The 27,713-nt window shown below is 40.3% G+C and overlaps 1 protein-coding gene across 2 annotated transcripts; it reads left to right on the top strand.

Moving 5' to 3' along the window:
* Positions 1–3,566: 3,566 nt before the first annotated feature.
* On the top strand, positions 3,567–26,741 carry LOC306852412 (histone acetyltransferase p300-like). Of its 2 annotated transcripts, none has more exons than XM_079389192.1 (31): positions 3,567–4,045; positions 8,340–8,962; positions 10,289–10,459; positions 10,561–10,882; positions 11,010–11,123; positions 11,225–11,431; positions 11,864–11,969; positions 12,135–12,266; positions 12,654–12,771; positions 12,858–13,041; positions 13,243–13,320; positions 14,246–14,334; positions 14,445–14,597; positions 14,807–15,232; positions 15,582–15,806; positions 16,316–16,481; positions 16,860–16,978; positions 17,543–17,782; positions 18,080–18,168; positions 19,291–19,371; positions 19,882–19,938; positions 20,028–20,105; positions 20,186–20,253; positions 20,343–20,493; positions 20,732–20,878; positions 20,971–21,084; positions 21,201–21,366; positions 21,502–21,669; positions 21,762–21,923; positions 22,112–22,393; positions 22,659–26,741. In XM_079389192.1, exons 1-31 carry the CDS (start codon positions 3,952–3,954, stop codon positions 25,563–25,565), a joined length of 8,037 nt encoding a protein of 2,678 aa, XP_079245318.1. In that variant the 5' UTR covers positions 3,567–3,951; the 3' UTR covers positions 25,566–26,741. The 2 variants fall into 2 exon arrangements, with proteins under 2 accessions (XP_079245318.1, XP_079245319.1); XM_079389193.1 differs by having other exon boundaries at positions 3,809–4,045; positions 10,564–10,882.
* Positions 26,742–27,713: the final 972 nt, after the last annotated feature.

Here is a 27,713-nt window from a genome sequence, read left to right as displayed (position 1 = left end):
GAAGTGGCTTGGTAGCCCTTTTCCTGAAGATGTCTGAGCGTGGTGACTCTTGATGCACTGACTTCAGCTTCAGTCCACTCCTTGTGAAGCTCTCACAAGTGTTTGAATCAGCTTTGCTTGACAGTATTCTCAAGCTTGGGGTCATCCCTGTTGCTTGTGCACCTTTTCCTACCCAAATTCTTCCTTCCAGTCAACTTTGCATTTAATATGCTTTGATACAGCACTCTGTAAACAGCCACACCTTTCAGTAATGACCCTCTGTGACTTACCCTCTTTATGGAGGGCATCAATGTTCGTCTTCTGGATCATTGCGAAGTCAGCAGTCTTCTCCATTATTGTGGTTTCAAGAGTCAAGATTCAAGATTTTTATTCGTCACATACACAATTATACAGAGTATAACCAGCAGTGAAATGTGAGTCAGGTCCGCTCCAAGGACAGTGCAATTGTATAGAATACAAATATTAAGAAAAAGAAAAGTAGAAAATAAAAAAAAATAAAATAAAATAAAAAAATAAATAAAAGATAAGATAAAAAAATATAAATATAAATGTGCAGGTCAGTATGTTGTTGACATAAATAGTAATATAACAGGAATGTGCAAAAGAATGTGCAAAAAAAAAGTTGTACAGGGCATTTAAATAGCAGCATATGAGCTAGAAAAAATTCTGAATAGCTTATTGATATAGTGATATTTACATGGAGTCATGTGATGTTATGACACAGAGTTAGAGTTTAGGAGCCTGATGGCCTGGGGGAAGAAGCTCCTCCTAAGTCTCTCAGTTTTTGCCATCAGGCTACGGAAGCGCTTACCAGATGGAAGCAAAGTGAATAGTCGGTTACCAGGGTGATTAGAGTCCTTGATGATTTTAACAGCTCTACTTTTGCAGCGTTTGAGGTAGATGTCCTGCAGAGAGGGGAGAGCAGACCCTGAGATGCGCTCAGCTAAGCGCACAACTCTCTGTAGTGCTTTGCAGTCCTAATTGGAGCTGTTTCTATACCACACTGAGATGCACTGAGTCAATACACTTTCTATGGTCCCTGAATAGAAAGTTTTCAGGATTGCTGGTGAGACCCTGAATTTCCTCAGCTGTCGCAGATGGTACAGTCTTTGCATGGCTTTCTTAACCTGTGTTTGGATGTGTGTAGTCCAAGTCAGGTTATCGGAGATGTTTACACCGAGGTACTTGAAGCTACTCACCCTCTCCACAGGGGTCCCACTGATCATAAGAGGAGTGTATGGCTGCTGCTGTCTTAAAGTCCATGATCAGCTCTGTAGTTTTGCTCACATTCAGAGAGAGACAGTTGTCCTGGCACCATGATGTGAGTCTCTCTACCTCATCCAAGTATGCGGTCTCATCGTTGTTGGAGATGAGGCCCAGAACCACAGTATCATCAGCGAATTTGATAATAGATGTGGAGCTGTGAGAGGATACGCAGTCATGCGTGTAGAGAGAGTAGAGCAGGGGACTCAGGACACAGCCCTGTGGGGCTCCTACGTTCAGGGTGATGGAGTTTGAGGTGAACATGAACTGGCCAACTTTCACCACTTGAGGTCTGCCGGTGAGGAAGTCTTGAATCCAGTCACAGAGTGAGGAGTTTAGGCCGAGGTCAGTGAGTTTAGAAGCCAGCTTGATGGGGACTATAGCGTTGAAAGCTGAGCTATAGTCAATGAATAGCAGCCTTACATAATTCCCATTGTTGCTGTCCAAGTGTGTGAGGGAAGAGTGGAGGACGTGAGAGATGGCATCGTCCGTAGATCTGTTTGGGCGATAGGCAAACTGAAGAGGGTCCAAAGTATCAGGGATGGAGGAGCAGATGTGGCTCTTTACAAGTCTCTCAAAAACCTTCATGACTATAGATGTGAGGGCAACTGGGCGATAGTCATTCAGGCAAGAGGGTTTATTGTTCTTAGGCACAGGGATTATTACGGATTTTTTAAATGAGGTGGGAACCACGGAGGTAGCAAGGGACTCTTTGTTCTTTAAACAAGAGATACCCGGAATTTATACTGTAGGATGGTCATTAATTGAAACTCAAATGTAAATATTCTAATATTTTGAGATACTGATTTTTGACTTTCATGAGCTGTAAATTCTAATCATCTAATCATCAAAATTAAAACAAAAAAACTTTTTAAATGTTTTACTTTACATGCAATGAATCTAAAATATATGAAAGTTTAACTTTTTGAAATAACTTACAAGAAAAAATGAACTTTTTCACGACATTCTAATTTATTGAGATGCACCTGTTGACTATCATGGCTAAGAAAAAAGAGAGAGCTTGAGGCTTACATTTTGAAATATGGGTAGACAGATGATAAGTGAAGGGTAGATGTTTGGGATTGGGATTGGGAAACAATTTTATTAATGCATTGATTTCAACTATGTAAATTTATCATAGACTACCAGCCTCAGAGGCAATATTTTAAGTCTTTTGGGAGTGTGGATAACTGTCCTGCAATAATTGCTATAAAGCTTCCAAGAGATTGATTCGCTTAGTCACATTGTTGGGTCTATATTTAAACACTTCTTCTTTTATCTAATATACATTAATGAAAATTGTAATTACTCTGAACTGCTCAAATTTGCTACATTTTGCCAAATTAGCACTGCTCACAAAAAAATGTTAATACATTTTTAAATAGTTGGCAAACTACTTTTAAAAATGAAGCACTGGAGAGCGTTTTCACTCCAAACTTCTCTAAAACTCTTTCAATCCTTTGTTAAAGAATGATGTATTGAAAAATACTATGAGGATAAAATTGACTGCTATAGTATCGCTATATGAGAAATTGAGGGCTAATCTAGAAAGTAAATTTTCTAGTAACTTGACACTAAAATAAATTAGGTAATAATTAAAAATGGCAATCTGTGTTAATTGGTAATGTAAATCATGGACCTTTATTAATGTAAAACATTAGTCTTTATTCAAACTATTTACAATTTAGGTGTCATATAGCTGTCATGCAACAGAAATTTTGAGTAGGCCTACAACATACCCTCGGTTTCACAGACAAGGCTTAAACCTAGTCCCAGACTAAAGTGTAAGTCTGAGCTGTTTTAACTGAAAAAAATCGTAAAATATATCAGTGCCTTTGTTTTGTCTCAAAAAGCACACTTTTTTCTAATTCATGTTAATAAAATTACTTAAATTTTCTAATTGAACAATGGCCTAATCCTGGCTTAGTCTGAGCCCTGTCTGTGAAACCGGGCCTTAATGGTTTAATATTGTGTATATATTTAATTTCTAGTGTAATGAATGAAAGAAATAAAATTAAAATAGATTGACAGTTATATAGCTGTAGCTGACAACTGTAATTCATATTCCATTCATATTCGCATGCAATTCTTGCCTAAATAAAATCAAATGTAATTTGTGCATATAGTAAAATAAGTTAAAATACTCATTATACATGACATTGTAGGTTATCTATTCCACTTTTTAATTTCAGATTTAAATTACTTCTTGAATTTAGAAAATTTCCCGATAAAATTCCAACATAAAACAATGTGAGTTTGTATTTTCATAACACACTAAATGTAATAGCCTAGATATGCCAGATATGGCAGAAGAGCAGAATTATTTCAAACATATCATTGCTCAATTCTCTAACTCTTGACGGGACTGGATGAGTTGTAGAGCCGCTGCGAGCGTCTTTTTTATCCTTTCTTGCCGTGCCGAGCCGACTCCCCCTGCCTCCTCCTCCGCTCGCAGAATTGTATAAAGAACTCAAATCTGGCTGGGGAGGGGGGTTGATACGCCGAAGCTGAAATCGAGAGGCGAGCCCAGGAAAGAGGAGTATTTTGTACACGGGACTTTCCCCCCCTTCGTCCCTAAAAAGGAGGGGGAAATGTCATATTTTTAAAAGCGATATTTTTAAAATCGAGGATTACGAATAGGCTTAAGCGCCTATCTCTGAGAATATATATTTTAAATCGTTAAAAAATATGGCCGAGAACGTTCTGGAGTCTGGCCCGCCTTCAGCCAAGAGGCCTAAACTGTCCTCCCCGGCGCTATCTGCCTCGGCCAGCGATGGAAACGGTAAATATTACGATACTGAGATGTTTGAGTCACTGCTTGCTTGTTTTCTATGTACCCATGCACGCTGAAGTCTTTAAGCGGGGAATGGGTTTTTCTTTTTAGTTTTGTTGTCAGGCTAGTTTGGGAAGCTAACGACGTATCCGCACGAGATAGCGTTAGCTTGTCATTCCAGCTAGGTTAGCATTAGCGCTTGTTTATCGATGTTGGGATTCACTCACAGCGGCTGCACGAGGGTCTGTGCTTGGTGTCAGCTGGTGTAAATGTAAAACTAACTGGTGCAATGAAAAATATATCGGATATGCAGTGGCAATAAAAGTAGTGTTTTTTTTCTTCTGTGAAACGCCTGTTTCGATTTGGTTCACTTGCAAAGAGTTTGGATCACTTCTTCAGATAATAAATATAATGTATAAATTATAAAATGCATTAATGATTGAAATTCTACGAATAGCCTCTGGAAGCCTAGTCTTCACATTTCCTCAATACTCATTTATTTATTAATAATCGACAGTGATTAACATAAATTAGCCTGCTAAACTGTGAGTCAATTGACTTCAAAACTTTCTGACTGTAACTTACTTGACCCACAGTTGTTGTCACAAACTGCCCATGTGCAGCGAGCACAAATGATAGCTGCTATTCCTTGTGTTTTACTCTGCATATTTTCCTGTTCTTTTTATTGTTAATAAATGTGAATAAAATTGGTTAGCTAGCTGGTCAGCTAATAACAGACTGATGCTGAAGGCCCACACAACAACTCCCTGCCATTGTTAGCTAGATGCATATCAACTAATTCCTCATTATTTTGAGGTCCGGAGGATTTTTCACTGGTTTATATGAATTTATTTGCTTGTTTATGGAGCTTGAATTGAAGAGGTTTAATGTTTGTGTGATTCGGAGGATACCAGTGCACTTGTGTTGTGTTTGAGTGAGTTAGCTTGCTGGCTCAAATAGCCTTTTAGTGCGTCGGTCATTTTTTTTTTTTGTATTTTGATTTCCATTGTTCCGCCATAACACAACTGACGAGCCCGTCTCTTAAAAACAAACCGCAAAACACATTCAATGTTTAGCGATACGAATTATTACCACATAACGTTAAGTGTCCTGCTGTTTCTTATTAAACATTAAAGGTTCGAGTTATTATACTTGAACGTATCTTCAATACGTTTCTTTGGTGATGTCTCCTAATGTTTTCAACCACGAGTTTGATCCGGTTCTGTTACCAAAGGGATTTTATTGCGTTGCGGAAATGTAAATGCATCCGAGTCTACCGTTTTTATACACAACATGCTCAGCATCCAATTGTTTTGTCTGTGGAGTGAATGTGTGGTCCCCATCACAGCTGCTTCACTTCATTTGTAAGACCAGCATAATTTCTGGAGCAATTTGACCATTTCCACCTGTTTTACCAATAGCTGTTTTGTCAGATAAGGTGCTATAAAATTTACAGATGTTAGGAAATTAGGCTACATTGTTAATTTTTTTTTTTACTTTTGAATAGATGCAAATGGTAGTGTAGATGATTGCAATAATTGAAGTTTCCTTTAGACATAGTGTTGTTTTTTTTTTTTAATGAGGAAGTGTCACCAGCAAATAACATTTTACTTCAGAATCTAAGTAGCGCCTACCTAAACACTTAACATCCTAATTCAACGACATGCACTCGTGTGGTTGGCTTCCTGTCAAACCACAGCCAGCCATTTCAGATAGTCAGTCATTAATAAACACGGCTGTCAGTTATCCAGCTAAGTGGCTGTGGAAATGTTTGGCACATTTTGGAAATAATGTTTTACATAGCGAGGACAGGATATGCCCATTTCATTACATTCAGTTTTGGGATGCACTTCTAAAGTACAAATGAATATATCACAAACTGTGTTTTCATATGTTGATAGAAAGTGGTCACGGTGGTCTCTTCAATCTCATACTGAGGTCTCTTCTTCAGATGGAAGAATTTTTGGAGGCCATTTAGCTTTATATGTAATATTATATGAAGGGCCGCTCACACCAAGAACTACAACAATAACTATAAAGCCTCCACACCAATGCACAATAACTTTGTTTATAATGAGTGCATGCTGCAGTTACATCTAGCTCTTTTTTTTTTCTGAAAGCAGTTCCAACAATATTTTTCTTCTGTGTCATTATCGTTACAGCTATTTTGTGGACTTCTCATAGAATTACAATGATTGTTAAAACTATAGTTTCATCATCCATGGTAGGGGTCGACCGATATGTGTTTTTCAGGGCCGATACCGATAACCAATATATTGAACCGATATATATGTCTGGTGTAAAAATGAAAATGAATATCAAAATTAAGAATAACAAGGGCTCTGACAAAAATGGCCTTCCCTCGTGTTGGTTGCACTTCTTACTCTTGTCTTCCCCCATGCATGCATCTACAATAAGGGTTTTATATATATATATATATATATATATATATATATATATATATATATATATATATATATATAAAGAGAGAGTTAAAAGTGGGGCCACTGTATGCTTCATGATTAAGCCTATGAATACTAAAGCTAAACAGCTTGGGGAAATGTAAGTATTTGGCTTCAATAATTTACATGTTAGAAATGTATGTGTAATAGCATAACCTCTCATAATTCTTCATTAATTATTTTCGGTTGACTAAATCATAACCTACAAGAGGTGACTATTCAATTCATCATCTAATGCACATCAATTGATTAATTTAAAAAGCGCAATGTATATAATGAGTGTAAATAATTTAATTGTCTTCATAGCTCCATTGTAGAAGTTGCGAAGTAGACCGCAACTATTTTAATGTAACTATAACACTAATAGCCTGTTATAGGCTCACTTGGTTCAATAGCCTATTGAAATGTCCCAATTTCCGTCATCATAATCTTGGCCTATGTGACAGTATCTTAGTCTTGGCCTATGTGACAGTATCTTAGTCTTGGCCTATGTGACAGTAATTTCCATTAGTTTTCATTTACAGTGCAGTGCAAATGAAGGCATAAAACATTAATTTAATTTATCTTTTAATCAAATGAGTTAAACTCAAATTTGGCAAACAAATGGGTTTACTATTAAAATTAAAACATGGAAGAAATAGCGTATTGTGTGATTGTTCTTTTAAACAAAAGTTGTAATAATTGTAGTAGCATTAGTAAATAAACAGAACTTTTATTTTGACGGGTTGCCATGAGGACCTCTTAAGTTTCTGTAGCCTATTTATGATATGACGATCGTTTTACTCAAACGAAACAGTCAAATGCTCATGAAGTAACTCTCAGAGCAGTTCTGGGGATGATGTTCATATATTATGTCCTCATTTAGTGACATGGCAGATGCGGAAAACCCCGCGAGCGTCGCGCACTTCAGTGTGTGTGTGTGTGTGTGTGTGTGTGTGTCAAAACCGCGCGTCTGTGCCATTCACATATACAGAGACACGCCGAAAATGCAGAATTCATATTTAAATAGTCTTTTTGCAGCTTAATGTTTACAGATAGTCCATATTGTGAGTTGATTTAAGTGTACTGACCTACTTTTGATTAATTCATCCAAACTTTGACTAATTCAGCGAGTCCCCCTGCGTTTTCCCCATCTCGGAAACCATAAATAGATAATATTGAGGTTTTTGCAACTTCAGTGTAGTGGATTGTAATTTATTGCAACTTGTGCAAGGTCTGCTGCTGCCTTTGAGAGATAACTGATGCGTGATGAAGCAGCACCAGTTAGCAAGCGCTTTCGGTGTGAGTGCCTTTAGTCTTCCTCGTTGATTGGTCGGACTCCTGACTCTCAGCAAATCAGATGCGCGGTGGGCGGAGACTGCTGAGGGCCACAGAGTGGTGAGTTCGGACAGGCTGCATCAGAGCCAAATAGCGCGTTTCAAAATTAAATAATTTTATCGGCACATCGTTTTTGAAAATGACCGATACCGATTATCATAAAAATGCTTAATATCGGTGCCAATAATCGGCCAGGCCGATAATCGGTCGACCCCTAATCCATGGTGTGAACATGCCTTTACTGTATTTTTAAGTATAAAGTATAAAGCACAGTAAGTATAAAGCACTGATTAAACTGATATTGTAAACTGATTTAGGGGCCATTAACATAATGCGTTTGTGTATTCTGTGTAAAAGCAAGATCAGTGGAATGGAAAAATATGTAAGGTCTAGAGATGTTTTTGCAATGCAATTTTAGTGTTCAGTGTTTAGTATATCACTGAATCTATCCCAAGACCAGAATATATTGCTGGATTTTGTTTTCATCATTAATTTTGCTTCTAAATTCTAACTTCCTGCTGTAGATTTTGGCTCGCTTTTTGACCTGGAGCATGACCTTCCAGATGAGCTGATCAGTTCCTCGGAGCTGAGTCAAGCAAATGGAGGGGACCTCGGCCAGTTGCACGGCAGTTTGGGTAGTGGGGGTGGGGCCATTGGAGGACTTGTGTCCAGTGGCCAGGATGCAGCGGCCAAACACAAGCAGCTCTCAGAACTCCTCCGGCATGGATCCGCATCTGCAGCACAGCAGCAGGGTGCGATGGGTAGCCCAGCAGGAGCCTCAATGGGGCTATTTGGGAATATGAAGGCTTCTCCAGGTACTCAGGGCATGGGCCTACAAGGGCAGCAGCATCTTTCCCCGCACCAGGCCACGCTTATGCAACAACAGCAGATGGCAGGGATGGTGGGTAACATGAACAGGAATATGCTCGGACCTCAGAAAGGCAATGGACAGCAGCAGCCAGGAGGACCCGCGCCTCAGCAGCAAAACATGCTGGGAGCACAGATGTTGAACGGATCGCCCAGAATAGGACAACATAATCTGGGCATGGGCAGCAGCAGTAACCTGTTAGCAGAGGCTCTTCAACAGCAGCAGACAGTAGGAGGTCAGGGTGGACTGAGGGCACAGCAGCCTGGAGCGATGAACAAGGTAAATGTCAGATTTTGTGTTAAGTTTCAGTATTGGACCAATACATTCAAAATGATAAATTATAGCCAAATGACAACAGCTTTTTGGAGCAATAATCCCTCCCTTCCAGCAACCTGTTACTCGCATGAGATCGCAGCAATTAGTAAATAACATTAATCCAATCATTTCCAGATGGACAAAATCAAGTCTCTAGTCTGCCTACATTTTTTTCCTGTTTGCGTTTTACCCGGATATACATAACAATAGAGAAGAAAGATGATCACAACTGTTTTATGCCAACTTCAATTTTAAAAGTAGCTTTCTCATTTGAAGCACATGGCGTTCTGGACTGGAAAGGTGAGCATTTTTCTCACAGAATGTAGATTAGTACTTAATAACAGTCAATTGTTTATAATTAGCTTTAAAATATAAATGTTTATAAGCTAAATACTTGAAAATATTTCTATATTGCTACAATTCCTTATGATCTCATATCTTTCATAGGGCATTAAATCATTGTATTTTTCCCAAATTCTATTTTCTTGGTTTAATTTTTCTGGATTCTGATTTAATGGCTCAAATTTTTAATAGTACCCCATAAAATTAGTTTAATTTTTTTCTAGAAATTCTGTTGTCTTTTTTTTTTACTTTCTTGATTCAGTTTTATGATTCAATACACATTTATAATCAAAGCCAGCGGTAATGAAATAACTGTAGAAAACTTGAACAATTTAATGAATCTTTTAAAATGTAATCAAATTATTTAAGCAGTAAACCTGTTGTACAGCACTTTGATTGCAGAAAAAAGGAAATATTCGTTCACAATCAAAGTGCTGTACAACAGGTTTACTGTTTAAATTAAAGGACAAAATCATGGATGAAAAATTGTGTGATATTCCTTAAGTAATGTTTTAATAAGCTGTATTATTATTACTTTGAGAAGTAAATGTTACTGCATGTAATATATTTGTCATAATTTCATTGAATTAAACCAAACTTTTATTTTGAGGTTTCTAGTGAAGACCTTTGAGTTGCTATGTGTATCTGACGATAGTTTTATCAAATGAAATGTTGAAATACTCCTCAAGAGCTGTTCTGCGAATTCACTTTATATCAAGATTGATGCAGATGCTGAAAACACCACTAGCATCACGCATGCTTCAGTGTGTAGACTCTACTGTGCTGACACAGACACTAGCCCATATTGCAGTTTGATTAAACGTACAGTCCTCCTTTGATGTATTCATCCCAATTTTGACATTTCTTTTTATGACTGGATTCCGAGATTTTGTCCGCATTGTGGATATAATAGAAGCATTCTCATCTCTCTCCGTCTGTGTGTTGCAGATGGGGATAAATGCAGGTTCAGGCCCCTATGGAGGCCCGTATGGTCAGCCTGCCAGTCAGGGTCTGGGTGTTGCAGGGCTGGCCCCTCAGCTCCAGAACAAGCCAGGTCTCCCCAACAGTCCGGCCCAGTTTAACCTCAACAAGAAGCCTATGCAGGGCTTACCTGGCATGGTTTGTATTCAGTCATATAGATTTTAGACTCATTTTAATGAAATCAACAAAATATCTTAATGTCTGTTTTTTTTTATTTATTTATTTTTTCTTCTTCACAGCAGGCTTCCCAGCCTTCCCCAGCGGGTGCTGCCGGAGGCGCAGGAGTGGCCGGCATGGTGCCTAACTCCCAAGGAACTCTCGGGCCCGGATCAGCTCCATCAGCCGTGTCTGCAACAGCGGTGGGAGGAGTTCCTCCAGCGGCTGACCCAGAAAAGCGCAAACTCATACAGCAGCAGCTGGTGCTTTTGCTCCATGCCCACAAGTGCCAGCGACGGGAGCAGACCAATGGGGAAGTACGGCAGTGTACCCTGCCCCATTGTCGCACCATGAAGAACGTCCTCAACCACATGACGCACTGCCAGGCTGGCAAATCTTGCCAAGGTGAGTGTATAAACTGCAAAGAACTGAAACAGCGTGGCACTTTTAGTTCTATTGTTCAGCAGTTCTGCCTATTTACACAACACGGTGCTATTACTAATATTAGGTTTGTGTTTTTATTGATTTTTAGTGGCACACTGTGCCTCATCCAGACAGATAATCTCTCACTGGAAGAACTGCACGCGGCACGACTGTCCTGTATGTCTACCACTGAAAAACGCAGGGGACAAGAGGAATCAACAGAGTGAGTGTCTGCAGTGTTGCAAAACGGCATTCATATTTTCAGTAATTTATCTTGATTTCTTGCTTTTTTTTTTTTTTTTTTTTTTTCCCAAATGATTTCAGCTCTCCTAGGCACTGGAAGCGTGGGGTTAAGTTCTTCTTTGGGTAATGTAACTGGTGGTCCACCCAGTGCCCCCCATCTCAATACCCCAGGGCAGATAGACCCCAGCTCCATCGAGAGGGCTTACGCAGCACTGGGCCTTACATACCAGGGAAACCAGGCTCCCCCTCAGCCTGTTCAACAAACACAACGGGCAATGAACACAATGGGTAATGACAAACAGTGGCTTCAGATTTTATTTGAACAATACTTTCCAGAGTTTTTTTGTACTTGTACACTGCCATTTAGAAGTTTGGGGTCAGTAAGGTGTGTTTTTTTTATTTATTTAAAGAAATTAATACTTTCATTCAGCAAGGGTGTGTTAAAATGATCAAAAGGTAAAGACATTTATTTCTTAAAAAAAAATTCTCAAAGTTTTTCAGTTTCCACAGAAATATTAATTTACATTTTAAAATAGAAATCTATTTTAAGATGTAATATTTACCAATATTACTTTTTTAACTGTATTTTTTATCAAATAAATGCACTCTTTGTGAGCATAAGAGATTTCTTTCAGAAACATCTTACTGACTCCAAACTTTATTAGATTTGGAAATTAAGTTTTGCAGTGGTACCTCTTCTCATGACCTTTTTTGTTACAGGAGCAAATCCTATGGTAGTAAATGGAGCAGTGGGTGGTCAGTCTCCGAATCAGCAAGCTAACCTTCTCCAGGATACAATGTTGCATCTGAACATGAACTCGCAGAGGTAAACAACCCTTGGGTTCATCTTGCGTAACTAGTCGCCATTTACTTCTCTGCATTCAGATGGTCTTAAAATCTCACAGTACCACTAATCCGCAGCAGCAGGTGTCTGTCAGTTCATATGTAAACATAGAGTGGTCCTCATTTGTTTTCGCTCCCCTTTCCCCAGTCTGATGAATGACAATGCTGTGGGCAGTGTGGGGTCTATGCCTATGGCCAGCCCAGCTTCCAGTGGTGGCATGAGGAAGAGCTGGCACGAGGACATCACCCAAGATTTACGCAACCACCTGGTGCACAAACTGTAAGTTGGACACTGCTATGTGAAAATTATGCCTGAAGAAGTTACATTATTATTTTTTTAATTACTTGCATTTTGTTGTGGAAGAACATTATCTTAAGTTACAATCTTCGGATATTGAAATTAAAAATCTTATATAATGTTTCTTATATTGAGTTGTTTTTCATACAGTGTTGTTACTATTTATTTCTTTTAAAATACAGCGATCTTGTCATGAAAATAGCCATAGATGCTGGTATGGCAATAAAAATAAATAAATCATAGTGGAAGAACAAGTACTTCAGTTGCTTCATAATAATAATCACCAATAAATAACCAGTGAATACCAAGGCTTTTGATATTCATGTAATATTAATTTTCATGCCCCTTGCTGCTGTTCTGTTTCTTCAGAGTCCAGGCCATTTTTCCCACTCCAGACCCAGCTGCACTGAAGGACCGGCGGATGGAGAATCTAGTGGCCTATGCGCGTAAAGTTGAGGGGGATATGTATGAGTCCGCTAACAGCAGGGTGAGTATATTGTCTTGATTGGCTGTTAATGATTTTTGTTTATCATTGTAATCACTGATTTATGTCATTATACATCACACTTTCAGGCGGAATATTATCACCTGCTGGCGGAGAAGATTTATAAGATTCAGAAGGAACTGGAAGAGAAGAGGAGGACGCGGTTACAGAAGCAGGGCATGATGCCTACTCAGCCTGGTATACCCCCCACTGGCCTGCAGCAAGGTCCCACTGGGATTGGTCAGACAGGGCCACCCACAGGACTGCCTTCTAGTGAGTACTCATCCACCGAAATTGTCTCTTCTTGCGACCAGTTAGCAGGTAAATTGTAACTAAAGGCCTAGTGGCTATTAAAAAAGGGACAAGCCTTTCAATGTGTCCTACCCAAACTATGCCAACAGAACAGAAAACTGCTCTTGTCAAGCAATTTCATAAGGTCTTTTCATTTTTTTTGTTTTGCCCCTCTACCTGTAGATGGCCCTCTCTCGGATCCTTCAGTGGTGCGGCCTACTGGTCCAAACCAGATGATGAACAGGATGCAGAATGCTGCTGGTCTGTATCTCTCTTACTCACTCACGCGCGCACACACACACACACACACACACACACACACACGCATGTTTACTAAGATATTTTATGTGTGTATTCTCTACTGATCAAAGGGTCATTATTTTCTTTTCTTTTTTAAGAAATACTTTTGGTATGCAACAAAAATTCCGAGGCCTCATTTATAAAATCTTGCCTAGAATGATCCCAAATGTGAACGTTCAACAATTTCTGAAATGTTCCTACGAACGATTTATAAGATGTCACATAAAAATGTTCCTAAATGCATTCCACTTTATAAATTGCAGTTTATCTTAAATTCAAGTACAGTAACAAATGCATCAACTCCATGTATAAAATGGCCACAAATGTCCCTTTATTGTTCAGAAGTATGGCATCCATTATCAAGCTTAAATCTAAATGTACTAATTTATTTATCAGAAAATGATTTCATTTCAATGACATTTTCACTTGTGGCCTCAGTTTTGGATCTCTTCATTTTTTACCTTTTTTTTATTTGCTGCTCTCTCTCTCTCTCACTCACTCACTCACTCACTCACTCACTCACTCATACACGCACACACATATATGTATTCTAAATATTTAACTGTACGTATGTACACACTACTGATCAAGTAGTCCGTTTTTTTTTTTTTTTTTTTTTTTTTTTTTTTTTTTTTTTAAGAAATACTTTTATTCAGCAAGAATGCAATTTAATTTCATTCATCAAAGAATCCTGAAGAAAAATATTTAATGGTTTCCACAAAAATATTAAGACTGAAGACTGGTGTGATTCAGCTTTGCCATCACTGGAATAAATTACCTTTTAAAATATATTAAAATAAAAACTATTGTTTTTATTTGTAATATTTAACAATGTTACTGTACATATGTATATATTTATTAATTCTCTCTTCTCTGTGCATTGCAGGCATGAATCCCTTTGGAAGCCATGTGGGAATGCAGTCCATGGGCCAGAGATCTACACCTCCTCTTCCACTCAGCACACCTCTTAACCAGGTCATTACTGTGACTGGAAGTGATGCTTGTTGTAGTTTTGTGGTTAAAGTTTGTTTTAAGCGTGTGCACAAAATATTTCTTCTGAATGCTGAGTGTTTTGGCTGTTTCAGGGAAGCTTGGGCAGTGTGAGGATGCCACAGCCAAATGTTGCACAGATGCAAAATCAGTACATGCAAACTGGACAGTTTCAAAGTTCAAATCCTGTTCTTGGTGCTGGATCTGTTGACATGGCATACCCAGGAAATGACAGCACTGTCACTCAAGTAAGAGAGCATAGATGTTCTCTGAATTGTATTACATTCTTAATGTACAATCCTATTATGAGTTCCTGTATTTCACTGAGCAAACATGTGGTCCTAGTCTTTGTCATTTAACATTCTAGAGCTGCAATGCATCATATGTGATACTTGCTCAGAACTGCATCATGAATGCATTCTCAGTGTTTGCTTTTTTTTTTTTTTTTTATCATCAGCAGGGGCAAATGCCTAGTTTATCATCTTTACCAATCGGCAGTCCTTTAGCCCAGCCTGGGTCTGCTGGAGGGGCAGGCAGCGGGTCTTCAGTGGGCTCTCTGGGTCCCAACAGCATGAGTAGGGTCCCTTCATCGTCCACCCCAACACAGTCCGTCAGCCTCCCAAACTGCCCACCCGTCCACCAGAATTCTCCTTCCCCAGCTCATAGCCGCACACCCACGCCCACGCCGGGCTCCCAGACACCCCAGCCTCACACACCCAGCCTACCCCAGTTAGCAACGAGCGGCAGTCAGCAGCAGTTACCTCCGTCCGCCAGTTCTGACAATGCCATGCAGCCTCAGCAGCAGCCATTTGGAGGAACTCCTCCTGCTGTGTCTCATAGTGGCCTCTCTACACCAAATGCCAGCCAGCATCCCCGCACTCCAGTGAGTACTGCTGTTTGGTATGCAACACAAATCCTGGGGTCTAATTTATAAAGTCTTGCCCGTTCAACAATTTCTGAAATGTTCCTACGAAAGATTTCTAAAATGTCCGTATGCACAAAAATGTTCCTAATGCATTCCACTTTATAAATTGCAGTCTATCTTAAATTCAAGGACAGTTTATGGTTCAGAAATATGGTACTTATAATCAAGCTTATTTATAAAATATAAATGTACTTGATTATTTATATGAAAATCATAGATTATTAATGATTTAATTTCAGTGACATTTTAACTGGTGGCCTCAGTTTTGGATATTTTCACCTTTGACCATTTTGTTTTTTGTCTTAAGTTGTCTCATAAGGGTTCTCTACCAGTGGATGGCCAGGGAGCTACCCCTGCCTCCGTCAGCAGTGCGGACACATTTCAACAGGGTCCTTCAGACTCCACAACCTCCCTTGAGCCCAAGGTGGAGGTCAAGCAGAAAGTAGAAGAGGATGAGGATGAGGATGAAGAAGGCATGACAGGAGGAAAAACTGGAAAACAAGAAGACTTTAAAGCTGAGGAAAAGCCTGAGGTAAGAAATGAAAGTTTTATTTCCATTAAACAAGAATCAAGGTCTGAAGAATATTAATTCTCACATCTTTCTTAAAGTGAGTGAGTGAAGTGACGTGTGGCCAAGTATGGTGACCCATACTTGGATGGGTTAAATGCAGAGTACAAATTCCAAGTGCACACACACAGTAGTGAACACACCCACCATAAACACACCCCCGGAGCAGTGGGCAGCCATATTGCTTTGGCGGCCGGGGAGCAGTTGGGGGTTCGGTGCCTTGCTCAAGGGTCTCACCTCAGTTGTGGTATTGAAGTTGGAAGAGAGCGCTGGTTATTCACTATCCCTGCCGGACCTGAGACTCGAACTTGGGTTACAAGTCCAACTCTCTATCCATTAGTCCACGACTGCCCCTGTAACCACTGATCTCTCTGCTTTACAACACCACATGCATTGCTACAGAGAGAGATATGGAATAAATTATATTTCAAAATTATTCCATGTGGATTGACTGCTTTTTTGTGATTTATCAGATCAAGAACGAGGAGACGAGTGGTGGTGTGCCAATGGAGATTTCGTCAACTGCAGCTGGGGAAGACAGAAAGCCAGAGATAAAGACTGAGCCTAAAGAAGAGGAGGAAGGTTCAGGGTCTACAGCAACCCACAGTTCACCTTCGGGAATCCCTAACAAAAAGAAAAGTATGATCAGAACCCACCTTTGTATTTTAGCTGCTAAGGTTGTCTGCAGTATAGAACCAACCACTGGTACCTTGGTATTGATGCTATATACATATTATGTAGCCAACAATTAAATAGACATGCAACATAATTAATAAATCTCACATTTCACTATTTGATGACAGATGTGTTAGTAATTTGATGCTTTAGGCTTGCTTAAATTGACTCACGATCAGTAGTGACGGAAGAGTTGATTTCAAATATTTTCATGCATGCCACAGGTTAACCGGTTGCTGGTTTACAGTGTAAAGCTAGAATAGCTAGAATCTTCACTGTTGCATCAGAGATTAAGAACTGATTCTGTAGTAATCCTGTTTCTTTTACTTACTTTGTCACCAGTTTTTAAACCAGAGGAGCTGAGGCAGGCCCTGATGCCCACACTGGAGTCTCTTTACCGCCAGGACCCTGAGTCTTTACCCTTCCGCCAGCCTGTGGACCCTTCACTACTGGGAATACCAGTATGTCTGCTGTCTGGTCATAGCCACCTTAATACAGTGCTGTTTTTTTTTTTTTCATATAACCATACTATTAAAGAATAATTGGCTGCGTTTTGCTTTGTTAAATTGTTAATATTGTATGTACATGAACAAGATGTACTCTTGTCTGTGTTACCTGCACCCAGACATCCACATTTATCAGCAAAAGTCAGGCTGATGAGGCAAAATAGGCCAGTTTGTGTCATCCGGCAGACTTTTGATACCTTCAGGGCTTTTGTTAAAACTACAGATTGAACTTCCAAATTTCTGTATTCTAGCCATAGCCAATCAAATCGACAGAGGGGCGGTGGCAAGATCAAAAGTCTATTATGAAAGTTGAAGTTTTTATCAAAAGGAGAATGCCACAGCCCCTTTTCTCTGTTTTCTCTAATCGTGTAGCACAGATTTCAAAATTAGCAGTTCGGATGACTTGTGGGATTTCAAACACATTTTCTAAATGCTGAAAATGAGTATTACGTTAATTCTCTCCCATGTAGGTGGATATTTGTACTAATATTCAACATTGTCGCTTTTTACAAATTGCAGGACTATTTCGACATTGTGAAGAATCCCATGGACTTGTCTACTATCAAACGGAAGCTAGACACGGGCCAGTACCAAGAACCGTGGCAATACGTGGATGACATCTGGCTCATGTTCAACAACGCCTGGCTGTACAACCGCAAGACGTCACGAGTCTACAAGTTCTGCTCCAAGCTGGCGGAGGTGTTTGAGCAGGAGATTGACCCGGTCATGCAGAGCCTTGGCTACTGTTGTGGGAGAAAGGTAAAATGGAGAGCGTAGTAGTGTTTGCACCTTTTGAGGTGGTTCTTGTTCTATAAATCAATACTTTCCTCTTTGTTTGTAGTTGTGGTAATGGGCGTTGTGGTGTAGGCATTGAGCTAACCAAATTAATTTATTTTCCGTAGAGTTAGTCATAACATTGGGTTTTGTGTCATAGCACAGATTGAAGAATGTATTGATCTAAAAAATGCCTGAAATGGATCTGTATTTACAAACATTTAAACAGACGTTTGTCATGTTTTCACCTAATGCTTTTTTTTTTTTTGTTCTCTCTCACAGTTTGAGTTTTCTCCCCAAACTCTGTGCTGCTATGGGAAGCAGCTGTGCACTATACCACGAGATGCTGCTTACTTTAGTTATCAGAACAGGTAAGGAACTTACAACTGAGGCTAATATCAACAGACACACAAGCATACACGTATACCCAAATGACCCATGTTATGATTATTTATTGCATATGCATGTGAAACATGTTAAACTGCTTTTTTTCCACTGTACCTGGCCACATAAAGTGAACTGACAATTGCACCACAGTTGATAAGTGTTGTTATCCCACCTTTTCCACCAATCAGTACCTTGTAAAATCCTATGTGTGTGAAAAGACCTGGCATTTTAAAGTGTGCTCCTTTTCTGCTACATCTAATTAAAACAGTTTTATTAGGATCATATTTATTGTGAAGTCTACATATTTTAAGCTGAGGTTTCTTGAACCAAAAATCATAATTTTTACAAGGCCATTTATACCATCTCTGTTTCTTTCCATTAAATTGTGGTTGGTTAGATTTTATCTATGTATTTATGAAAACATTTACTTGTATGTAAAAAAATATGAACCCTTTAATGTCTTATGATTTTCAGTAATTTAATCATTTCAATAATTGCTTGTAAATATACAAAATCCCATACAACTTTGAGCTGTTGCATTGATTAATGCCAGTGTCATGAAAGGAGCAATTCTTATTTTTAAAGTGACACCTTTAAAATGCCTGTTTGCTTGTGGCTGCAGTCTTTTTGTTCATGTTTAATGTGCTCATGTGTCCATAAGTCTCAACACCCTTCGCAATTGATTCTGCTCCTGTTTTGCTGTAGTGGTTTTTCCTCATTATACATGTAAATGCTAATCTGTGCTTTGCTTTGGCTTTCTGCTTGTCTCTGTTGTTGTCTCCCTCCTTATTCATCCTTTTCTGTCTTGTCTAATGTTTTTCTGTGAATCCTTTTCTTCTCCCCTGTACTTTGACATTTGTCGTGTCTGCTATCGCCTGCTTTCATCTGACCAATCATCTGCACCTAAACCCCTCCCTGCTCAAAAATCCTGCATCATGACTGGCTTCTCTGGCGACGACCCTGTCCTGCGCTCCCCCTTTGGCCTGTCTGCCCTGCCCTGCCTTGTCCTGCACTGATTGGTGGCTACCTCCTCGTTACCTCTCTGTGATTGGCTGTGGTGTTGGCACATGGTGTAGTTCACCAAAATATGGGCTTCTTGCTGACAGGTATCACTTCTGTGAGAAGTGTTTCAATGAGATCCAGGGTGAGACTGTGTCCTTGGGAGATGACCCATCCCAACCTCAAACGTAAGCAACTTCTCTTTTCCATTATTTTTAATCATTGTCCTGTTACAGTCTCATTGTCCTGTTACAGTTTTTTTTTCTTTTTTCTCTAGTGTCTGCAGTATGAGTTGTGATAACAATGGCACATAGTAAGACTAAATTACTACTAGAGTAATTTATTATCTGCGTTCAGCTACACAAGTAATATGGACAAGCATTTACTTCACTGACTGTGGTCATAATCTGTCCCTGACCACCTCTGAATGTGGTTTTAGTGATCTAAACACAAAAATCAAGTGTAAATGCACCCAACTCATTATGTAGTCAAGTGCCATCCGTTTTCTGAACATAGAAAATGCATAGTAATTGCCATGTAAATGGCCTAAAAAAATAAAATTATGAATGAAGTCCAGAATAATAGATCTCAGTAAACTTGGATTTGCCCTTTTGAGATTTTTCACCATAAATGCACCCTTTTATACTACAGAATCATTTTGTTGTTTTAATAGTATTACAATTTGCATGCATTTTCAGATCGATCAACAAGGATCAGTTTGAAAAGAAGAAAAATGACATGCTCGACCCTGAGCTGTAAGTTTATATAACCTTAATTCCAGTTTTGTTCACTCATCAAAATTCTCAGTATTAACACTTGTTTTTAATCCCCATTTTCTCTGTAGATTTGTGGAATGTATGGATTGTGGTCGTAAGATGCATCAGATCTGTGCTTTGCACAATGACACTATATGGCCATCAGGGTGAGTTTCCTGCAAAGAAATTGAATACAACGGTCTCTTTGTTTCTAACCCCAAGATTCCTTTTCTTTCCCCTTATTTAGCTTTGTGTGTGATTGCTGTTTGAAGAAGTCCAACAAGACCCGTAAAGAGAATAAATACGCTGCTAAAAGTATGTAATTCTAATTTCTCTGTTTTCTTCTCAGTGATTAATCCTAGTAATGACATTTAAACTTTTTTTTTTTTTTTTTTGACCTTCAGGGCTTCCACAGACCAAACTAGGCAACTACTTGGAAACGCGGATTAATGACTTTCTGAAGCGACAGAATCAACCAGAATCTGGTGAAGTCACTATTCGTGTTGTTCATGTCTCAGACAAAGTGGTGGAAGTCAAACCAGGCATGAAGTCTAGGTGAGACAGGATAGATTAAGACCAGACACTCACGTTTAATACAACATGTTTATCTGCTGGACGTTTCAAGAATAGTTCCTTAAAAACAGTCCGTCATTTATATTCTTGCTGTGAAGCCACAGTTGTTTACTCTGATGTATAGTGTAAAGCCATAAAACCGAGGCCTATAATTTGTAATAATTGTCATCATGGCTTGTTTGTCTGCTTGGATTTTAATGACATCCTTTCCTTTTCACAGGTTTGTGGATAGTGGAGAGATGGCAGAATCTTTCCCATACAGAACGAAAGCTTTATTTGCATTTGAGGATGTTGATGGTGTTGATGTCTGTTTTTTTGGGATGCACGTGCAAGAGTATGGCTCAGATTGTCCACCCCCTAATCAAAGGTCAGGTATCTGTAACTGCTTTTTATAATTTGATGGGCCAGTTTTGGTTTCCTTCTAAACTCCCCCTCCCCCCCCTCCGCTCCATCCTTTAGACGGGTTTACATATCCTACCTGGACAGCGTCCACTTCTTTCAGCCACGTTTTCTGAGAACAAACGTGTACTATGAGATTATTTTAGGATATCTGGACTATGCCAAAAAACAAGGGTAAGATGATACTCCCTATCCTACCGTTTCAGCAGATGTCAGCCACTAAATCATGTGCACATGCTTTTTGCCTTGTGAAATTCTTAGTTAAACCTTTTTGGGTCTTTTTCTTTTAGGTTTACTACAGGGCACATCTGGGCCTGCCCTCCTAGTGAAGGAGATGATTACATCTTCCACTGTCACCCTCCAGACCAGAAGATACCCAAGCCGAAGCGGCTGCAGGAGTGGTATAAGAAGATGCTGGATAAAGCTGTAGCAGAGCGCATCGTGCATGACTACAAGGTTTGGACAATTTGGACATTTTGTTATTGTAACAAAAAAAAATTCTTTATACATTTTTATTTTTTAGCATACAAGAGTGAGATCTAGAAATGTTGAAGTCTCCAGTTTGATTTTTATTTTTTTTTATTTTTACAGGACATTTTCAAACAGGCAACAGAGGATCGCCTCACCAGCGCCAAAGAACTGCCCTATTTTGAGGGTGATTTCTGGCCCAATGTGCTTGAAGAGAGTATCAAAGAACTAGAGCAAGAAGAGGAGGAAAGGAAGAGGGAGGAGAACAGCACATCCAATGAGAGCGTTGATGTTAGTCTTTAAGCTCTCGCTTATCTCAGGTTTTGTTCCCCAGTTAAAGTGCTTTTTCACATAGCTGTGAACATTTCTTTTTGTTTCTCCAGACAACAAAAGGTGACAGCAAAAATGCCAAGAAAAAGAACAACAAGAAGACGAGCAAGAACAAGAGCAGCTTAAGCCGAGCCAACAAAAAGAAGCCGGGCATGCCAAATGTTTCCAATGACCTTTCACAGAAACTCTATGCCACAATGGAAAAGCACAAAGAGGTATGAAGAAGACTAAAGCCTGATTCAGTGTCTGTACTATGATTGTTTAATTAAGAAATATTGGCCAGGATGCCACTAAGCTTGACAAACACAAAGTCTGACAATTTTTTTTGTACAATGTGAATATATGCTCTGGCATAATTAAATTTTTTTTATTCTTCCAATATTTTTTTTTTCTTTCTTGTTAGGTGTTTTTTGTTATCCGATTGATTGCTGCACCCAATTCCAATTCTCTCTTGCCCATTGTTGACCCGGATCCTTTGATGGCGTGTGATTTAATGGATGGTCGTGATGCCTTCTTAACACTTGCACGGGATAAGCACCTGGAGTTTTCTTCATTGCGGCGCTCCAAATGGAGTACCATGTGCATGTTGGTGGAACTGCACAACCAGAGCCAGGACCGCTTTGTCTATACCTGCAATGAGTGCAAGCACCATGTTGAAACTCGCTTCCATTGCACTGTTTGTGAGGTAAGAACTATAAAATGGGAGGGGTGGGAAGATTGCACGATCCTTATTATTTTTACGAATTTTGTGTAAAGCTGATATGCGGTTTTCCTCAAAACCGATCCAAATGAAGACCTTTTTTGCTGTGTCCTCAATTATTCCAAATTTGTGCCAGGAAAAACAGGATGTTTGCTCACCCTAGTTATACTTGGTCGTACTTAATGCAGATTAATTAATGTCCTTTCATCCAGTACACTATGTAATGATTATTCTAACTTCTCCTTCACAGGACTATGATCTCTGCATCACTTGCTACAATACAAAAGTTCACGAGCACAAGATGGAAAAACTGGGCTTGGGGTTGGATGACGAAAGCAACAACCAGGCTCCTTCAATGCAGAATCCTGGAGACTCACGGCGTCTCAGTATTCAGAGGTGCATCCAGTCTCTGGTGCATGCCTGCCAGTGCCGCAATGCCAACTGCTCACTTCCATCTTGCCAGAAAATGAAACGTGTAATTCAACATACCAAAGGCTGCAAGCGTAAAACCAATGGCGGTTGTCCTATCTGCAAGCAGCTCATCGCACTCTGTTGTTACCATGCAAAACACTGCCAAGAGAACAAGTGCCCTGTGCCATTCTGCCTCAACATCAAGCAGAAACTGCGGCAACAACAGCTCCAGCACAGGCTTCAGCAGGCACAGATGGTGCGTAGAAGAATGGCCAGCATGCAAAGGACAGGCCAGCAGCTTCCAGGAGGCAACGGTGGGCTGCCATCTCCTGGGAACAATAGTACTACTGGTCCGAGTACACCAACACCAAGCACTCAGCCCCCTACCCCACAGACGCCCACTCAGCAATGTCAGCCTCCAGTGACTCAACCTGGCATTGGAGGTGTTCCATCACAACAGCAACAGCAGTTGGCAGGGATGGCCCATCAATACCAGCAAATGACTGGAAGTGGTGGTATGATCAACTCCCCGCAGCAGCCCCTGATCCCGCAGCAGCCCCTGATCCCACAGCAGCAGCAGCAACATCAGTCAACATCAGTTCAGCATCTTCAGCATGCCAACAACCTTCCTCCATATGTGCAAAGACCTCCAGGTTCCTCTCCACTTCCTCAGTCAATGGGAAAGCCAGGCATGGTGCCAGGAGGCTTCCCTCAACAGCAACAGTCGAACTTAAGGCAGCCTGTAATGCCTCAACATCAGCCACCTGGCCCCCCACCTGCCGCTGTAGAAATTGCCATGAAGATTCAGCGAGTCGCAGAGACTCAGAGGCAAATGGCTCAGCAAAAGATCCTGCAAAGAAACCAGGCTCCTGGAATGATGCCTCCACATGGCCTTCATCAGGGTGCCCAAACTCAAAACCAGATGGGCATGAACCTTCCTGGAGCTGCAATGGGTGGGCCTCAGGGAATGCCACCCCAGACACAAGCAGCAGTTGCCCGAACTCACATGGATCAGCAGCAGGGAATGATTACAGCAGGCATGCAGCAGCAGCAGACAGGACCTCAGGCTCAGCTCCCTCAAGTCCAGTTACAGCAGGGCCAGCAAGGAGCACCCCAACTTCAAGTGCCACCACAGCAGCAGTGGAATGGTCCCGGGATGCCTCCTCAGCAGAGACCTGGGGTTATGAACCAAATGGGTCTGCAAGGAATGGTTGCACCTCAACAACAACAACAGCAGCAGACAGTTGGTCAGCAGCAGCAACAAGGGCTTTCTGGTGTAATGGGTATGATGGGCCAAGGAGGGGCTGCACCTGCAGGTACTGGCCCTGGAAATCACCCTCAGGCTGCCATACAGGACCTCCTAAGAACCTTAAGGTTACCTAGCTCTCCCCATCAACAACAGCAAGTCCTGAATATACTACGTTCGAACCCTCAGCTCATGGCAACCTTTATCAGGCAACGGGTTCCTAGGTACCTTGCTCAAGGTGGGCCTGGAGCAGGAGGTGCGGGTGTACCAGGAGGACCTGGTGGAGCTCCAGGAATCATTGATGGCCAGCAAATGAATGTAAATCCTGGGACAAATCAAGGAGGTATGCATATGGCACAAGGGACTACCGTGCCAATGAATCAGCTTCAGCAACAGCAGCAGCAACTTCAACAGCGCTCGATGGGTGGAAATTTGCAGCAAATGGCAGCATTGCAACAGCAGCAGCAGCAAGGTGTTATGCCCAATCAGGGTGCCAACATGTCTAACATCTCCCCCCAGTTCAGAGAAATGATAATGAGGCGGCATTTGCAGCAGCAACAGCAACAGCAACATATGGAAAAACATGCTCAGTTCCAGCATCCTCAACCACCCCAGCAGCAGGGTTATCTTGGGCAATCTGGACTGCCTCCACAGCAGCCTGGCCAGCAGCAACAGGGAGGTACCCAGCAAAACTACTCTGGGTCTATGTCCCATCAGCAGGTTACAGCAGTTATGCAACAAAGGTTGCAACTTCAGATTCAGCAGCAGCAGCAACAACAACAGCAGCAGCAACAACAACAACAGCAACAGCAGCAGCAACAACAGCAGCAGCAACAGCAACAACAACAGCAGCAGCAGCAACAACAACAGCAGCAGCAGCAACAACAACAGCAGCAGCAGCAGAGTGCTCTGGCAGGACTTAAGGGTGCTGATGGAGGTCCTGGAGGTGGTGGTCCCCTCCAGCAGCAGCAGATGCAGTCTGCTCCAATTGGTTCCCAACCTCAAGTCATGCTTCAGCAAGCTTTTCAGCAACGGTTCCTCCAGCAACAACAGTCACACTTAGGAGGAGGATCTCCTGCTCAACACAATCCCATGAGCCCTCAGCATCCCCAGCAACAGATGTCCCAGTCTCCCCATTTGCAGGGCCAGCAGTTGCCCAATTCTCTAAGCAACCAAGTCCGCTCACCCCAGCCGTCGCCTCGGCCCCAGTCCCAGCCGCCAAACTCTAGTCCATCTCCTCGCTTGCAGCCCCAGCCTTCACCCCATCGCATTTCGCCTCAGACCCAGATGGGCTCCCCTCACCCAGGTCATCTTCCTCAGCATCATGGTGGCATGGTTGCACCTCCACAGCAACAACCGCAGGTATCCCAACAGCAGCAACAGGCTAATGCGATGGACCAGGGCCCATTTGGAGGAGACCAGAGTGCCATGCTTTCACAGCTTGGTGGCATGGGAGCCTTGCATGGACAAGGGACAAATGACATGCTGACAAATAATTAAGATATGGGGTCGAATATGAATCACTCGTTAGATTTGATGTAATGTTGCAGAGCTCAAAGAACTGTCCTGATTGCCAGAGTTTGGTAGCAAATCTAGGATTTACAAAGGCTTTCAGCGATAGTATTATTTAATATTTTTCTTATGTAATTGAAAAGAACTGAACTTCCTATGGGAGATACTACGTGCAAGTCAACAAATTAAGTTAAATGAATGGTAAGTTATTGCTGTTAATATATAAATATATATAAATATATTTTTTGCCAATTGTGTTCAAAGGGTTTTGGGTTAAGGGATGGGAAATATTTCCTCTTGGTAAATGACCAGAAATATTTTTGGGGTTAAGAAGTCTGCCTTTTTTATAGATATTTTTTAAGATTTTAAAAGTGGCATGTAATTAAAAAGCAAAATGCGTAAACAAAGTGGACTATTTTGTTTTCTTTTTTCTCGAAACAGTCAAGAATGTCATCAGTTTTGGAAAGTATTAGATTTATTTTTGCCAGTGTAATTATTAGGAAAATGATGGCATTGGTAATAACTGTTATTTATTACTTGGCTCTTTTTGTTGGCTAATAGATATTTTCTTGTTCTTTTGTTTTGGACAGTGTATGGCATATGATATTTGAACTTACAATTTTTGAAGAGTATATTTTTGTTATTGATAGAACCCGACTATAAAAGGATGAATTTATATTCTTATTCTACTTTTTCCCTTTTTTTAATTTTATTTCTCTACTTTTTTTTTTGAGGGGTGGATGGGGCTTAAATTAAGTTTTGGTAGTGTTTGGGAAATGAGTATGTGTTTTCTGATGGCCTGTTGCATGGGAAATATTTGTCCTATGCATGTCGCAGTTTTCCCACCCTCATACACCCCTGTCCCATGAATGTGTTTTCACTATGCCCTTCTTATCAGTAATGGAACCTGGTGACACTACAGGTGTTTAGGACAGTGCAGGGAACTCTACTGAGACTAAATGTTAATGCGGGATTTTGGATTTTGCAAATAATCACCTGGAACTACACCTCTGACTCCAAGTCCTTCTCTTTCCTCTCACGTCTCCCCAGCAAGGAATCGTTCTGACTCTTCACATGCATCTCTAGTGTTCTGAACTTTGGGATTTAAGTGATCTCCATAATGTATAAACAAAAGCTGAAAATAAATTACTGAAAACGAGTTGTCTTTGTAAAAAAAAATATATATATGTGTGTGTGACTGGAGATAAATGGACAGTGTTTCCTCTTGATTTAAGATCCTTTGAGTTGAAGAACTATGGGCAGCTTAGACTTCACCTGAGAGATTTTTATACATAAATGGAGTGTAAGTCAGACAAGCACCAATGCGCCTTTGTATGTGTATTTCATTACAAGGATTTCATTAGTGTGTAATAAACCAACACTGACTGTCATTATCATCCTGTGCACAAATACAGTGGGGAAGAGAGTTTTAAAAAGCGGATGGTGTTTTTGATATGACAATAACCTATAAATGAATTGTTTTCCTTGGTTAAAGGGGTGTTGTGGATGAATACAAAACAGAGGCAATATGGCTTTAGACTTATTTTATTAATGACAAGGAGAACAATATTTGTTTTATATATATATAGATAAATAGATATATTTAATTTTATTTTTGAGAATAAAAATATTGAAGCTAATTCAAGAGCTGATATTGAATTACACTTTTTCAACGATGTATTGATGCAACATGAGACTGCTGTCACAACATATACGTCCCACTTTGGGAATAATGAGAAATATCATGGCATTTTAAGGAAATGTCTTATGAGTGCATATAGAGGTATATAGATTATGATGCACTCTACAAACCATGGCAATTTGCTTCGATCTGTAAATTTTCTGTAATTTTCTTTTCTTTTTCTAAAACAGACTGGAAAACCAACCATACAGTTTTATGGTTCCTAGTTTGCTAACACTTTGGTGCTTGCTGAGAAGAGAAAAAACTGTTGCTCTGATATCAGTAGTTTTACAGTTTGGTTGGTTGGTTGGTTGTACCTTTTTTATGATGTTATTATGATGGTCAGATTGTTTCTCCCAATTATTTAATTGTACATTAAAATATGTTTGTACCATTCAAAATTAATTGGATTCTGGTGTGGTGTACTTCCTACATTGTAGATGTGGAGCTGGAAC

The sequence above is a fragment of the Barbus barbus genome, assembly GCF_936440315.1.
Source record: "Barbus barbus genome assembly, chromosome: 32".
NCBI lineage: Eukaryota > Metazoa > Chordata > Actinopteri > Cypriniformes > Cyprinidae > Barbus > Barbus barbus.
This window is presented reverse-complemented; position numbering and strand designations above follow the sequence as displayed.